Below are 16,674 nucleotides of genomic sequence, written 5' to 3'. Positions count from 1 at the left end.
GGTACCAGTGGGCCTCTGGGCTGTTCACTGATGAAAGTTGCTTCACACTGAGCAGAAAGGATTAACAATGTTGGAGATGTCAAAGAGCGCTATGCATCAGTCACTGTTGTCACCAGACGAGCATCTGGTGGTGGTGGTGTTCGTGTGGGCAGGTGTGTCTGGTCAATACAGAACTCCCCTACACTTTGTGAGAAGCCCATACTACATGAATAACATAATTTATCCATCATTGTGCCATTGCATGAAGAACACAGGCCCAATATCATCTTCATGGACGATCTCATCGATGTCGTATCATGAGGAAAACTTGTTTGTTTCAACTTAAATGCCCTACTTTCAGGATATATCACTGTAGTGTGAACTTATTTACATTTTCCAAAAATTCCAACCAAAAGCCAAAAGATCCCTTACAGAAAGTAAGATCCCTTACTTTCTGGGATCTCCCAAGGAGTGAACGCCTTCATATAGTAATATAATGTGTAAATGTAATGAAACAGTAATACTATACCCTGTTGTTGGGATAGAAAGAAAGAAAGAAAAAAAAACCTTCATCCGACATGGCTGCTGGAGTCAGGAACATGGGTGACATTGGGTTCCTTATCTCCCCCATCCTCATAAATCAGAGCAAGTGCCCAAGAACAGACACTCTGGCTAGGCATCAGTTTCCTGCTCTATATGAGATCTGGTAGGAGGTGCCAGAGGAGAAATATGGTGTGCTGGTAACCCCATCCATAGCTCTTTCCATCTCACATAGTTGGCCCAAACATCTTTAATATCTATTCCAGAGTTCAGAGACAATAGAAAACTTTTTCCCATAATGGAGGCCATGGCTTAATGGAAATATACAGAGGTGTAAGGTTTCGGTACACACTCTGCAGAAGTCATCTCTGGGTCCCAGACTAATTTATTAACATTGAGGAGATGAGAGCCTCTTGGTTTGATGAGTTTTACACACGTGAAACTTAAGCACAACAGCCATGACACAAAATCAAGTCATTCATCAGGTGTGTACTGCAAAAGCTTAGTAACACGCATGTTCGTGTGTATATCTGTCCTTTCAATCAGAAATCAGATCTGTGCCACTCATAGCTATACTAACATCTCACACGTAGTTCTATGCACTACATATCCATCATGGATGAACGGAAAACACCGTTTAAACTCGCAGCAAAGAGAAATGGGATGGGATTGGTCAGGTACACTTCCTCTGGAAGGTGATGACTGTCACCTGAGTGAAAAACATTTTAGCTTGGTCTGTCCCAAAGGTCCTTGAGGAACCTTGAAAGCTTTGAGGGTTTCCAACAAGTGGTTGGGCTTATGGAGGGGGCGGAGAATGGTCCTTTCCCATGGCACCAGAGACCTGCAGAGACGTCTCTCATGTCTGCATGTAGGAGAGGGCAAAACCTGTTCCCTCATGTGCAACTTGTACATCTCCACTTCACGTGGTAAAAATAAAAGTTCCCAACTTTGGGGAAGATTCAGGCAAGATAACAGCCCTCACAAAGGAGCACGAAGCCGCGCAGGCCTAATTTATGAAGCAGATCAAAAGCGAGCAATTTGAGGCCTCGTGGAAATCGGTGGCCTCGGACACACGAGGCCTGGGCCCAATTACAGCACCCATAAAGCAAGGGCTAGTGGACACTGGGATGTACCATATGGTTCATATGCTATGACATGCACATCGATCAGGAGCCTCCTCTCCCCTCACATGAGTGCTTCCATGTGTCTTTTGCACTTTTCAACATTGTGCCCAGGATCTGCATAACGGAAGATCAGCAGTAACCAGCGTTACAACATTCCATTAAAAACAAGTCTATAGGTTCTTTGGTTTGTTTCTTCAAACTATATGAAATTACTAAATGTTGAAATGCTGGTAAAGTCTTTTTTCTAAACCCTAAAGTAGTTTGAGAGGATGAAACAAGGTATGGACTATTGAAAACTTGTATAACATGGCACAATATTGCCAAGCTTCGATTCATTTCAGTTGGTATTTCATGAAAATTCAGTGAAAATTTCATCACGTGTCCTGCATCCTGGCCACTGCTACTCCCACTGACCCCAGTAAAGGCTCATGTGATCATTCACATGCCATCATTACAGGGAACATCAGTGCTGTCTGGCTTGACTGGAAGTGCTTCTGTTGACACATGACCAAACTGTGTGTCATACCTTTAAAAATGATGTAGAACAGAAGCAAGGGATACAGAAAACAAAAACTGATGTGGTGCAGTATGCCCATTAGAACTGAAGAGGGTTTAAAAATAATAATAAAAATATATGAAGATTTTTAGGAGAATAAGGATCTGATGAGGGTGATCAAAGAATCAAGCTAAAATCTGCTTTTTATGATGCAGGAAGTTATAAAATACAAACCAACTCCATCTGCCCAAACAGGGATTTAACAAAGCTGCAAAGCACAGCTTGGAACTATTTAGCTTCTCTCTGCCCAGCCGCCTTCTGTCTCCAACTTTATTTCTCTAGCACCCCTCGGCTCATTTAAGACAGCTCTGTTAGCTGTAAATTGTGTTGTGGTAGCTAGAGTGCAATGATGGACTATTGACTGAAGAGCTGCTCTGGCAGAAAACGTCTACTGCACATCCTGCACGATCCTATGGGTCAGACAGTTGGAGCAACTGGAGAAGGAACATTGAACTCAACCCCATATTCTAGAGCACACCGCGTATATTCCAACCCCATATTCTAGAGCACACCGCGTATATTCCAACCCCATATTCTAGAGCACACCGCGTATATTCCAACCCCATATTCTAGAGCACACCGCGTATATTCCAACCCCATATTCTAGCGCACACCGCGTATATTCCAACCCCGTATTCTAGAGTACACCGCGTATATTCCAACCCCGTATTCTAGAGCACACCGCGTATATTCCAGCCCCATATTCTAGCGCACACCGCGTATATTCCAGCCCCATATTCTAGAGTACACCGCGTATATTCCAGCCCCATATTCTAGAGTACACCGCGTATATTCTAACCCCATATTCTAGGGAATATTTATGTGTAGACACCTGCATATGTAAAACAATCACAAAAAGACAATCTAAAAAAAACCCTATAAAAAGGTTTTCAATGTTTCAATGTGATTTTAATAAGAAAGAAAAGAAAGAAAGGCTTCCCCCTACACTTTGTTTCTTCCTGTCCTTTCACTGGCTAAAGCGGTCGGCATTTCAATGACCAGCACCCTTGAGCCCCGTCTACACGCTAGACTTTCCAACCAATTGCGATTCATAACAGCAAGCCTGGTGGGTCAAGTCCAGTGTATGACATGCTAATTGAGAGTGAAAACCTGCCCAAGATAACACTGCCTCATGTGTACAAACTTCCTGGGCAAACTCTTATACGCTACTGAAGACGTGGTTTTGAATAGGAAGTAAAACAGTTCCAATGTTAATTGCCTGTATTAACCAGGAAGTACTGAGTCTGACCTGAAAGATACATGTCTTACATTAACATTGCAACAGTAGTGTAATTTCAGTCATTTGCAGTAGTGTATAGACAATGACCATAATCAGTAGAGAATTTAGCCCTTGCGTGACCTCAGTTTCGGTCTCTTGTATTACTGACCAGTGCACAGAGCAGGTCCACAGCTTCCAAAACCAGTTCCTGGTGACCAATGCGGGTCACACCGAGCTCCTCCAGGTCCTGGTGGGAGATCTTCAGCAGCTGTTCCCCACTGATCTTCTCAATCTCAAAGTTGGCCACATACTGCTGGAGACTGTCATCAAGGCCTTCACAGCAAAAAGAGGAGAGAAGAGCACATAAGACATGCCGTCAAAGGAAAGACACCTACGCATAATAACTTTAGAGGTCAGAGCAGTTACTGTTCCCCACATCTAGGTATGGGTGAACAACACCCATGATACCATATTGTTGTTTCCAGTTGAATATCCAAATGCAGTGAGATTACATTTTATGTAAATGTTACCACTGTGTTTAAGTTATAAATTGCTGCTGTCTCCGAGAAACTTCCTGTGGGTCCCTGTGGCTACTCCAGGAGAACAGGTGTGTGTGTGCTAGATGGACCTCCCAGATAAAGCAACCATAAACACCATGGCAGTTGCACCTGCCTGTAAGTGTTTAGGCGTGTGTGTGTGGTGTGTCTAGGTAATCAAAATGCCTTTGGAGGGGAAGAGTCATCTGCAACTGTATTATAGCAGTTCAACCCGACAAATCTTCTCACATTAACATAAACCAATACTAATAAACTAGATCAAGTGGATTTGTCAGTATCCTGGTAAAATCCTGGTTAGTTTCTTGAGAAGAAGAAGTGTAAATACATCCTACTGGGTAATGCTCAAGTAGACAGGGAACCTTCACACCCTTAGTGACAATTACACCAACTCCAGGAGGTTATGATCCAACAATAATGATATTTACAGAAAACCGCTGCAACAAAACCGAGTCGAGCAACGTAGCGTAAAGTCTCGGCAGGACGGCGAGGAGTCGCTCAGTCTGCATGGCAACTTGCACTGGACTGCATACAATACAGCCACCCCTGCAATGACACACACTCCCTGAACCAAACCGCACGCTCAACGCAGCCCGCTCACCCAGAGCCTCCACCAGTGTGTGGAGCGCAGGCCGAGTGGGGGATGGGGACTCCGCCAGTCAAAGGCCGCATAGAGAAGGCAGCTGCGGAGGACTGGCCCGCTGCCCTGGTGTGGGCCCAGACACAACCACAGGGCTCACCATTCAACAAGCTCTCAATCACAATTCATCTTTGGAAATGCGACACTAAGCATTTTCCTAGGGTGGCCATATTCTGGAGGGCTCCTATTCACCAAGACACGTAAAGCTTGGGCATTAGACATGGCAAATTCAAGTGCCAGAATTAAGTTTAGATTGAAGGTAATTTATTATTATCGTGCCATTACAAAGTTCCTTGTCACATTATCATCAAATCAGCAAGGACACCTGGTTATAAACATTAAAGCATGTGCATATTAACCTCCAGAAGGCAGACATTAGCTATATAAAGAAACAGTAGGCATAACATAATAAAAAGTTCCTAAAGAGGAGGACGTTTCGAACAGTGGAGAAAAATTTCCATGAAAATGAAGAGTAGCAGGGGAAGTAAAGCAGAAGACTTTGTTTCAAGCAACAGCTGCACAGATCAGGGTGAGCGGGGGTCTTCTTTCAGAATTAGCAAACTAATGCTAAGACGGCATTTCCTGGAGAGCAATGCCATTCTTCTTTAGATCTTTTCAGAGCCTGGTGATGAGAGGTAGAGGAGGGAGGAGCGGGAAGGGGCCTGGGTGATTACAGGGCTTGATCCAGCGCTTTCTGTGTGGTTTTCCTTCATTACTGCAAGTATGTCGCTTCACGACACTGAAATTAGCTGCTCTCCCAAGGCTGGCTAATGAAAGCCCTCGCCGGTGACTGGTGCCATGGTGTGTCCTCTGACAGGGGGGCCTGCTACAACAACGCGCCTTCGGCTCACATCCGTGAAAATGACGTCCGCTTTGAGAGCGTTATGAAATTCCACCTGTCATGGACCTTCTTAAAGGATGTGGAATTCAGAATCAGCAGAGAAGAGCACTGAGAGAGAGAGAGAGAGAGAGCTTGTGTACCTCTCTTTGTGCGTGTTTACAGTTCTAAGGTGAACACAACAAAGGAAGATCAAGTAACACTGTAGTGTGAGGTGGACAAAAGGGGAAAGAGAAACATCTTCAAAGAGAGGAGTATCCCACGCACATTTCACTGCAGTCAAGTAATAGAACTATTCAGAAACCACTCTGCTCACACCTAAAAGTACACAGAGAATTACACAGTTCCAAAGCTGCAGCGTGGCACTTTGTGTACGGTACTAATGTGGGACAACCAATTGAAACTGCCCGTATTTACAACTGAATGAATATCAGCTGGCAGTGAAAACAGGTCTAACAGTTGTTACTCTACTTTTGGCTCTGCGGATGAGGTCATGCCTTACTGGTTTGATATACCAGTTTTACTGGCTGATTCAGGAACCTGGAAAGCTTCAAGAGTCCACCACTAGCCCATTACTTCACACTTCCTTGGCAGGTCCTGGCACAAGGTCTTCAACAGTTTCCTCATCCTTTCCTGACCAACATCCTTTTTTTAAGTCTAAAAAAAGCAGTCATACATTTCTGTCTGTTAAAGATCCAGAATCCAGTCTAGGGAACTTAACCAACCGAGAGCTGTTTTGGACATCAACGATCCACTGGTCAATTCCAGACTAATTTTTCTCATGGCTGGAAAGGCTTTGTGACTCTAGGCTCTGAGAAATAACTCACCTACATTTGAAGTGAAACACATTAAGTAAAAATTGAGGTGACACAGACCAAGGATTTCTAAGCGCCTGTCGCTGACACGGCATGTGAAACATTCCTTAATGGTTAATGCTTAACTACTTATCCCTCGTTTTTTCTTTTGTCCAGAATACTCCGCCAATTTTCCACAGACATATCTTAACTGCACAATTACAATTGTGCCTCATTTCTGGTGTTTTCTCCATCTCTGAAGCCGACTTTGAGGTCAGCACTTATAAACCCTACACCCTACACTCATCAGCGTAATGTTGTGAAGCTTTTAGGTGACCTTAACATCTGTTCCAACAGGAAGCGGCACAACCCCCCACACCACCTTTCCCACCATTAGACCTGTACAATCTGGAATTAACCCTCACCATAGTTCCTTCTCATAGCGAAGCTCTCAACCATAGACAGGCCCCAAAGGGAAGGAAGACCTGCCTTTGGTTCTCAGGGGTTTGATTTCAAGAGAAAGAAAGCCCTTCCACTGCTCCGAGTGAACAGCCTCCCAGTGGGACTCTGAGCCTAATCTGCCACACACACACACACACACACACACACACACACACACACAGGCCCCCTCCTGTGCTAGCTGTGCCCTCCAAGGGTGGAGAGTGGGAAACACAGTATGTACAATAGCTGTGGCCACTCTTACCCATTTGTTCCATTTTTATTTAGAGTTTTTTTGCAAACCTGTGGGGACAGAAAGAACGTCCATTGTTCCCCAGAGGTGTTCTATTGTGGGAATGCCAGCATTCCACAATGGCGCTCTCCGGCTAGACAACGGGGGTAGAATTAATAGAAAACAAACACAAAAAAAAAGCCGCTTTGAATGTGTGAAGCCTTCCGCTCTAATGCATCATTTTACAGAGCGTAAACAAAGCCCATACTGGACCTTGCGTCAGAAGAATAGTTACATGGGGCAGAGCGCAGTGTGACCAGGACAAAGATGATTTATCCCTGTCAAGATTGACAAACACCTTCCAATTTTAAAAGACTCATTTGGGCAAGCTGCCAATATCTTAAATCATGCTTTATGCACAAACTTGAGAGAGAGAGGGTGAGACAGACAGACAGACAGACAGACAGACAGACAGACAGAGAGAGAGAGAGAGAGAGGGGGTGAGATGGAGAGAGTGAGAGAGAGAGGGGGTGAGATGGAGAGAGATAATCAGACAATCCACTATGTGATGAAAGACAATAGCAACACAAATCTATCAGAACTCGTCCCCCTTCCCTCAGGCATAAGCTCAGTGACCTGAACTAGAATCGCCTTCAGTGATTGGTAGATACAGAGCTGACATAAGAGGGGGGGGGGGGGGGGGGGGGGGGGCACTCCAGCCCTCAGGCCTAAATGGCACCACAGCGGCAATAGCTGAAAGCCGTTCTCGCCGAGCTGCGTGTCGTCATGTGACGGCTGCCGAAAGGAGACAGGCGGAGAGCAGAAAGTCCCACGGGGAACGGAAACTGACCTAACAGGTTTGCTGCGGGTCATACTCAACCTTCATGTTCATCACCATAGGGCACACTCATGTGGGTAGTACGTTTCCCTTAGAACCGATCCCAAGTTGGATTGCCCACTCCCCAGGAAAGCCCGCTTTCATACTGTACTTTGTCCTTATGCAACACTAGGGCTGAACGATTTTGGAAAATAATCTAATTGCAATTTTTTATCTATAAATTGCGATTGCGATTTAAAATCGCGATTTTTTCCCACTGTTTTCAGGAAATTCTGTTTCAACATTTTTTATACAGCTTAGATACAGGGTTGCCAACTTTTCAAGATCACTTGGAGTGAGACTTGAACCTGGAGTGGGTGGCGAATGTAATTTGTTGTTATGGGGGGGGATAAAATTGACTAAATTTAAGTATTATTATTATATCGCGATCGATCGCCTGTGGTTGGCGCCAGAGCGAACTAGTAACTTTTTAGTCCAAGACTTTTTAGTCCAAGCTCAATGCGTGAGAGTTGGCAGCCCTGCAGGTATAGCAACTTGGCTAAAATATGTGCGTGAGGGCATTTGGTAGCGCATATCCAGTGTGTTTGACAAAGCCATGAAGCCGGGCTTGTTCACTATATTAACTGACATCATGTCTTTCACTATGAACTCCGTTACTGCCCGAGTTATTTCAGCGTGCCGCTTCCAATTACATCCATAAGGAGTTACACTTTCAAACGGTTCGGTCAGTGAACCCTGTCTGCTGGACCAGTCAAGCTATCCGTGCTTTTGCGATTCATCCGTGCTTTAAATCTTATTGCGCCTATATGCGTGATTTTACGGTATTTCGCTACTCACCGCATACTAAAGCTGTATAAGCGCAGAGAAACACTTTGGCGTATTTGAAGACGCAGCACTGGTCGTTGGCATTTTAGCCTTACAAATATCATACGAGGCTTTGTGGTGTTTTTTAAATGCTGAAGAAGGTTTGTAGTGTTACCTCGCGTTGTAGCGACAGTAGCAAGGCACGTTTTACACAGTACCTGACGTTGAGCAGCATCTTTTTAAAAGCCAAAGTAATTTCAAACTTGTGCTGCCCCTCTTTGGTATTAGACTTTCAGTTGTGTCAGCTCATGTCGAGCCTGAAGCCATTGTGTAACAAGTTAAAGTGCGCTGTGTTAACTTCACTTCTCCACTTCCCTGCCTCCTGCTCGAGTTTTCTCCGTTCGTCCTCGGCTCGGCTCGCTCCCAAGTCACGTGACCAGTTTAAATCGCAGCCTGTGCGATTAGAGAATCGCGTTTTCAAATATCGCGAGATTATCGCAAATGCAATTAATCGTTCAGCCCTATGCAACACTACATTTGGGTAACAATTTATGATGCCAGTGGCATCAGACTAGAGGCATCTCCTTAGTGGCGTCATCTGGCAATAAGGGTTGTGGGTTAGCTCACCTAATAACGGTGAGTTTCTGGGCTCAGTTACTCAGTTCAGCTCCTCAACACCTGAACAGTGAGAACTAGGGTCGCACTACATGAACCAGACGCCGGGCCGCCATTTTCAAATCAACAGCGTTGTTGTGCACCAGGTTAAAGTTTTTATCTTGCATCTCGAATTCTTCCTTGCAATTCACAGGCGCTCCTCTAGAGAGCCGGAACTCTATGAATCGTGGAGAAGTCACAAAAAGAAGCAGAAGAGTCGTAATGCCAGTGCTTCTGCACGCTGGTCTTGCCCTCACACGAGCCCCCAGCGCTGGGTGCACAGTGAGCTCCACCGCCTGTTAACCACTCAAACAACCACTCAACCAAAGAGCAGAGAGGCTAGCGTCTCCTCGTCTGACAGACGCCATAAGTTATACTAGGGGTGTTCGGCAGGGGACGAATGTCAATACAGATATGTAATCAGAAGTGGTTTGGGACCCAGTCGCTTCCCAACCTACCGCCTCCTTCATCTGTTCCCTGGTCCCCAGGGGAAAACCAAAATGACAGAAAAGCCTCCTGGCGTAGTCGTGGAGGCAGGGACACCTATCTTGCCCCGCCCTGGCTTCAGCGCAACTCGCATAGCACTGACAGTGAAAGGCCTGTAATGGAGGAATTCTTTTCTCGATCATAAATTATGCAGCCCGTGCTTTGCCCAAACCATGAAGGCCCTAAACATAGCAACCCAAGATCCTCCAACAAACAAGCGTTCTAGAGGACGACTAAGAAGGCATGCCTTTTTGAACAGCAGTCAACAAATCACATGGATGACTTTTTTACTACTTATTTCCATAGATTTGTTGGCATTTAGATTTTTACAACTATAATGAAAAATTAACCATGTCAAGTAAGTTCACCAAATGTCAAAATAAGTGTTGATGTGAAAGTATCTAGTATAAAAATGTTCAATCTGAGTTGTGTTAAATAACTGTTAAAAGACTGCTATGCTTTATCTGGGATCAAGAAATACCTGATTTTCTACAATTTTGCAATATGGTGTAAAGGATGAGAATTTTTTCCATTTAGAGTTTCTGACAATTACAGGCAGTGACCTTAAATAATAATAACATTTTATTTGTAAAGCGCCTTTCTGGACACCCAAGGACACTGTACAACACAAGAAAAATAAGATACAATTAAAGAATATAAATAAATATGCATAAAAATACAATATAACATAAAAATCTAAAAATCTCATCCATATGCTAATTTAAAAAGATGAGTTTTAAGTCCTCTTCTAAAAATATCTATAGATGTACAAGCCCGCATTTCATCAGGGAGCCCAAATTGCACTTTACTATTGATAACGGAATGTTTAATGTTATAGACAATGAGTCATACAGCACCAGGAATAAACACAACCTAGTCATTAACACTCCGAGAAGCAGCGATAGAAATTTACAAATGTTCCAAAATAATGAGGAGAGTTAAAAGAAAAATGATGAAGGTCATTAGTTTTGTGTACCGCCACTACTCGAGACATCATGATGAGGGCAGGTCAGACATTATTACTCCTGACGGGCTGAAGAATGGACACTACTGGCACACGGACGCTGGAACCGCTCCAATCAGTAAATCAACACAGCCGCTTATACGCCAACATAAGAACTAATCAGCCAGTCTGCGCGCATGCCTTCCCAAATCCAACACAAAAATGTTTATTTCTCATGTTAGCTGGGCTTACTCTGCCTAAACAAACAGTTGTGAAGGCTGACGGGCAGAGAGGCTCCGGAGTAGTGAACGGAGGGACCTGTCAAGGCTGGAAACATCTGGGACCACATGATTCTGGCATCACCCGAGTCATAGTTCCAGATATGCATGACAGGACAGAGCAGGAGAAAGAACACATTCCACTTCCCAAGGGTAATACTGCACACTTCAGTGTCACATCAATGCACAATGAAACTTGGATGGCATTTACGTCAGGAGGTTTTGATCCCGTGTGAATATGGAGGGCGTGGACTGACATGGTTCTGTTCAACTCAGAAATGTGACAGATGTTTATGAGTCACTATCTACCAGTCTGAGTGGCATCATTTTCCAATTTCTCTGACATCCACAAAACTGAGTCACCCATGTGACTCTACAGATTCTCTCTTGTCCCATCTCTCACATAGACACAGACACGCACATACACACACTCACAGACAACATAAAAAAAACTCTGCTCCAAAATCTCATCACAAATATATGATAAACTTCTCTGTGTACAACAAGTGTCTCCTGCATCTTAAAATACCAAATTACCACTGTGACATTATTCAACCAATCTGTACTGTCAACATTTATACTGATGAAAAAAAAAACCCAAAAACAAACAAATAAAAAACAAATAAAGCCCAGCTATTATTTTGGCAGCCAGAGGAACTTAACGGAAAATTTCCCATAAGCCTCCAGCAGGGCTGACTCTTTGTATGCATCTGTGCAGTTCCACCCTTCCTCTGTTTACCCAAAGGCAGGTGTTGGATGGGGGCATTGTGCTTTGCCCTTTAAAGCGGAGACAATAGTCTTTTTATTTTTATATTATTTTATATTTACAGTGGAAGGACAGATCAGAGAAATATATTTTGACCAGAGCTACAGGCCTCATGTGTCAAAATGTGTAACACCATCACCAGAATTTACCAGTTATACAGAGCTTTACAGCAAACATATCAATTCCAAAACAAACATCTGTGACCCATGTTGACAAGAATATAACTTACAATCTAACCTAACTAATACTGGCAATTACTGAGCGCTTTACGAATCTGCCCTTACAGTACACGTCTACTTATACGCCAGGCCTGCTCAATTACTGCATATTTGACCTAATTTCCAGACCTTGTGAATGAAAATACACTGAACTGTTTCTACAGGTCTTGCAGCAAGTGTAAAAGGTGAACTTCCCAAATGAAACGTTACAGTCAAATCCTGTAACAGCTCTGTTTAATGGACCGGGAACTATGTGCATATATCCACTCCCCATCATCAGATTAGCAATACAAATGAGATGGCAGGCAGCTACTGTCTACCGTCCGTGCATTATAAACCCTTCAGCAAACTATTCATAGGTAAGAAAAGGTGCTGTATGACAATAACTGACTGCCATGTCACAGGTAAATCCATTAGCTTCCTCCACGTGTTTCCTTGTCTGAACTCAACTGGCTTTCTTTCTCTTTGGCTGATAGAGTTACATTTGTTATTGAAAAAAAAGAGAATTGTGTCAGGATGACATTATATGCACTGGTGCCGAACACGGCCCAAATAACAGCTCAAGCCTGAAGGAACAACTGCAAATGGCGCGCATAGTTAAAGATAAAAGGGGCAATAAAACTGAGTTTCTGGCTACACAAAAAGGTTATCAGGTTAAGCAGACAGCAAAACCTGTTTTAGACGCGACAGTGTCAGGCACTGCTTGAATGTGCGAACATGTCTCTACATGTGCCAGACATGAATTTACCATTTGCTCCCCCAAGTATGAAGAGAAAATGATAAATATTCGTGTCTGTCAATTCTACGCAATTCTAAAACAGGATTGTTGCACAATTGCCAATGACATTCACCATGTGGAATGAAAGGAAGTGTTTTATGTATAGTAACGGCATCAACAGTCAATTGGTCAAAATGCCACAGTTGGCAAGAAAAGACAAGGGCATAAAAGAATATTTGTAGCAGTTTCCACTTCTGATCATTTGAAGGTTTGGCTGGTTAGCGGTGTACATTCCATTCACAAGCAGAGGTTATTTAAACATAGCTTTGTAGAACAGCACAGCAAACATTTCTCTTGCATGATAATCACCAACCATGTAATTTACCACATTAAGCTACAAGGGTTTATACTGAACATCCTGCACATTACAGCAATGTTGGTTTGAGGTCTAAGTTTTAATTAATAACTTAGAGGAGAAATTACAACTGTTAGGAAGCATGACGTCCAAATACAGTATGATCAGGCATCTCAGGACTGTAGGGAATGCGTCTTGTTTGATAGTCTTGACAAGATTTTTGTACGAGGCCAAAGACATTGCATTGCACCTAGATTGCTTGCAAGTGCAGCGATGACTTAAGCTACAACAACTACAACTTTATGATCTGGCAGGGCACAGTCTTCTGGGTACTGTGGAAACAAAGAGACAGACAGAGACAGAAGGACACAGGACTGGACATGCTTGAAATGCCTTTTCAATTAAAGGACAGTATTACACCCAACACACCCTGCTACAAAAGAAGCATGTTCTCATTACACTGCAGAACAACCAAACGTCCCACCGCAAACCCCAACCTCTCGCCCACCAATCAAACTGCCATCTGCAATTAATACGCAACTATACATGAGGAGAATTTCGGCGGAGGAGGAAGTGCTACATGCAATGCCCCAGAGGTGGGCATCCCCGGCCTTCCTGGGAGTTTAACAGCAGTTCCATTAGTTCAGTTTTGTTTAAGCCCTCAGCAGCACTGGCAACCCGCAGTGCCTCGATCCCCTTCTCTGGCCGGCCGAGCAGACCCGGCACCCGGGGTGAGGTTTCTCACCCACCACCACAAGGCCGCTGTTTTGGGGCAACGCCGGGATCCGGCTCTGTCCATGCTAGGTTCAGCTTGTCTGGCGTCCTTGCAGCAGGACATTCAGGTTTGAATGCAAAACCAGCAACTGGCCTTCAGCCCCGCACACGCACAAGGCAAGCGTTTATGACCACGCCCTCTGCAGCACACACAACATCGATTCATGTAAATAGCAACGGAGTCTAGGTGTTTGTCAAAAGGGGCGCTATGTAAAAACTATGCAGCTTGAGGCAAAGTACACAGGGCCTGGAGTTGAGAAAGAAGTTGCTTAATTCGTTCTAATTGTAAGATACACATTTGTAATGGCTTAGGTTGCATGCTCTACATCACAAAATTTAAGAAGCCCCTACAGATGGTAAAACCTGACACAAACACGTTCATGATAATTATACAGAGCCCTGGAAGGGACATGGAGTTGGAAAAAACATTCAGAGGCGGGGGGGGGGGGGGGGGGGGGGGGGGGGGGGGGGGGGCAGATGAACTTTTGCAAGATCTCGCAAAGTTTTTTTTTCTTTATTTTTTATTTAGGTCAGTGTACTTCTGGATTCGTCAACATGGAAACCACAACAACGGAGCACGCATGCCCGTGGGAAAGGTTCACAGATTTCTATCTTGAGATTGGCCTGAAATATACACACACAGATGCGGTGTGCACATTATATGGCACACTTCATTCTGACCTCAAAAACTGAACTGTTGTGATTCACTCTTGCCATGCTGGTAATGGTGACAATAGCACAGGCTTTTCCACACCATAAATGTGCACGTGCGCACGTGCACACACACACACACACACACACGCACACACATTTTTCTGTCATCTCATCGAAGCATCAAATGAGCTAAAACCACCAGGTGGCTAAACCTTGCTGGCGTACGAGAGGCCGGCCTATGACCTCCAGATGTGGTTCACTGGCTCTACTGCCTTCTAATCAAACATCCAGCTCTCAAAAATAAACTGACACCATTTCCCACGCTGCAACGCTACTTCTAAAGACTTTGGCTCAGAGTAGTTAAATCATTTGGATCTAAATCCTAGTGGGAAAATCCATGATATAAATGTTTCATAGTATAGCTAATGGTCAAAACAAACTAATCAATGTTGTAAGACTACACTCCTAGAGTACTTTAACTGTCCAACCAGTGTGGTCTATGAGCACATACTACCTGACGTTGTGACAGAACGCAGCTTCTCCAGTGGCTCGTTTTTGAGTCAGAACAACTTCTGGCCACATTCACACAGCAGCACTATTACAGTGGTTGCGTGGCTCTGGATGTCTGAAATGCCTTCGCAGAAGCATTGAGGAATGAAAGGCACTCGACTGTCTCACAGTGAATGTGGGAGTTGGGGGAAAACACAAAGCAGAATGAGCAAGTGTGAAGCTATTCGGTGCGGCTTTCAGCGAAACTTTCCCTAAATAGCATCGAGACTCGAGAGCAAAAATATTATATGAGCACTCAAACTATATTAGGAGATTGAATCAACACACACCGGGTCCAGCTTTAATGGTGCACGTGAGAAAGTGAGTGAGAAAGACAGACACAGATATAAATGTACTAGAGCACGGGTTTATTAAAAAGTTGTAACGTCACTATTTTATGACATCAGTAAGGACCCTGTCACACCAGTATTATTTGTGCACCAAGTTACTATGATTGTTATTAGGCAACGAATGAGTCATATCTGCAAGATATTGTTCCCAAGAGAAAAAAACTGCCCTGATGACAGGTGACTGTCATGAGAAAACATGATTGCACAAACATAACCAACTACCAGGAGACAGGTTGGTACGCCCTCTTGAAAACTATAACATCCTCATAGTCTTGAGCAGTTTCAACCCACAGGGTAAATACAGAAGCAAGCAGGTTAGCGGTGGTACCACAGGTGGACTACTGCACCACAGGTGGCGGTGGCGTTCATTCAGTAGTGAAGCTTTTTTTTGGGAGCAGGAGGGGGGTGTGTTTGTTTTTAGGGTGAGGTAAATGCGGTAACAAAAGGTTTGCTGAAGCCATTCATAGCATGATTTATGTTGAAAAATAACACATTTAAGTTGACATAAGTAAAACGTACAACGGGCCCCAATCAAGCTTATCGAATTGTTCAGGTAATGCAAAAAATAGTCGTGTTTGCCAACACTAATAACGCCAAGATCATAACAGTGTAGGCTGGAGTAGGTTCTTGATGGATAATGCCTGGGTACGCGTCCATTCAAAACAACGTTAAATAAACAAATAAAACACAAACACCGACTGTGCTAAAATGTCAGGCACAATTAGCACGACAAAAGCGAAAAACTACCAGACATTGGACTCATCATTGCTGGGGTTTTCTTGTTTTTGTTGATCGCAATGCAACATCAACGCATAAAGTTTCAACAGTGCGAACAAACCACCAAGCAGAACTGAACACACTCGTTTGTCGGAGCACGAGCTCCACAGTTTCTACGAAACTGCAGGTAAATAACGCGCTCGCGCAACATCCCACGGCACGAGACCTGAGCGAGTCACGGAGTTCGTACTCCTGAAGTGGACATTTGAATGACAGATTAAATAAAGACACATCCTAACAGTGCATTGAGTTTGTAACTCACCTTTCATCCAGTCCACTACTTGCTTAGGTGTCCAATTGGTTATCGGGTCCATTGTTTTAAAACTTAAGAGGCAACAAAATTCCTAAGTACAGAAGGTTAACAAAACGACTGCCGCCACAATCTAGGACTCACGCGACTGACTTTAATCATTCTTTCTTCATTGTACGAGCCGAAAATAAAGTCCAGTTTAGTTTGAGACTATCACACGGTGTCCACCCGCGTACGAACGAGCGCTCTTTCAAACACACACGACCAGAAAGGACTGATATTAAACTGGCGGTGTCAGACAGACGCTAAGTAGTCTGAGAGATCGTATTACAGGCCGCTCCACCCC

General features: G+C 44.0%; 1 protein-coding gene across 1 annotated transcript in view; it reads right to left on the bottom strand.

Annotated features, from left to right (window-relative positions):
* Positions 1-16,674, bottom strand: part of LOC143481200 (connector enhancer of kinase suppressor of ras 3-like) — a 29,735-nt gene extending 13,061 nt beyond the window's left edge. The window contains exons 1-2 of the mRNA XM_076979147.1: positions 16,341-16,674; positions 3,588-3,751 (exon numbers count right to left, since the gene is read on the bottom strand). Of these exons, the coding sequence (XP_076835262.1) occupies positions 3,588-3,751; positions 16,341-16,392 (216 nt within the window). The 5' untranslated portion in view covers positions 16,393-16,674. The remainder of the gene's footprint in view (positions 1-3,587; positions 3,752-16,340) is intronic.

Source organism: Brachyhypopomus gauderio, chromosome 17, assembly GCF_052324685.1.
Source record: "Brachyhypopomus gauderio isolate BG-103 chromosome 17, BGAUD_0.2, whole genome shotgun sequence".
Lineage (NCBI taxonomy): Eukaryota > Metazoa > Chordata > Actinopteri > Gymnotiformes > Hypopomidae > Brachyhypopomus > Brachyhypopomus gauderio.
Note: the sequence above shows the minus strand (reverse complement) of the source record. Positions and strands in the feature narration are given on the sequence as shown.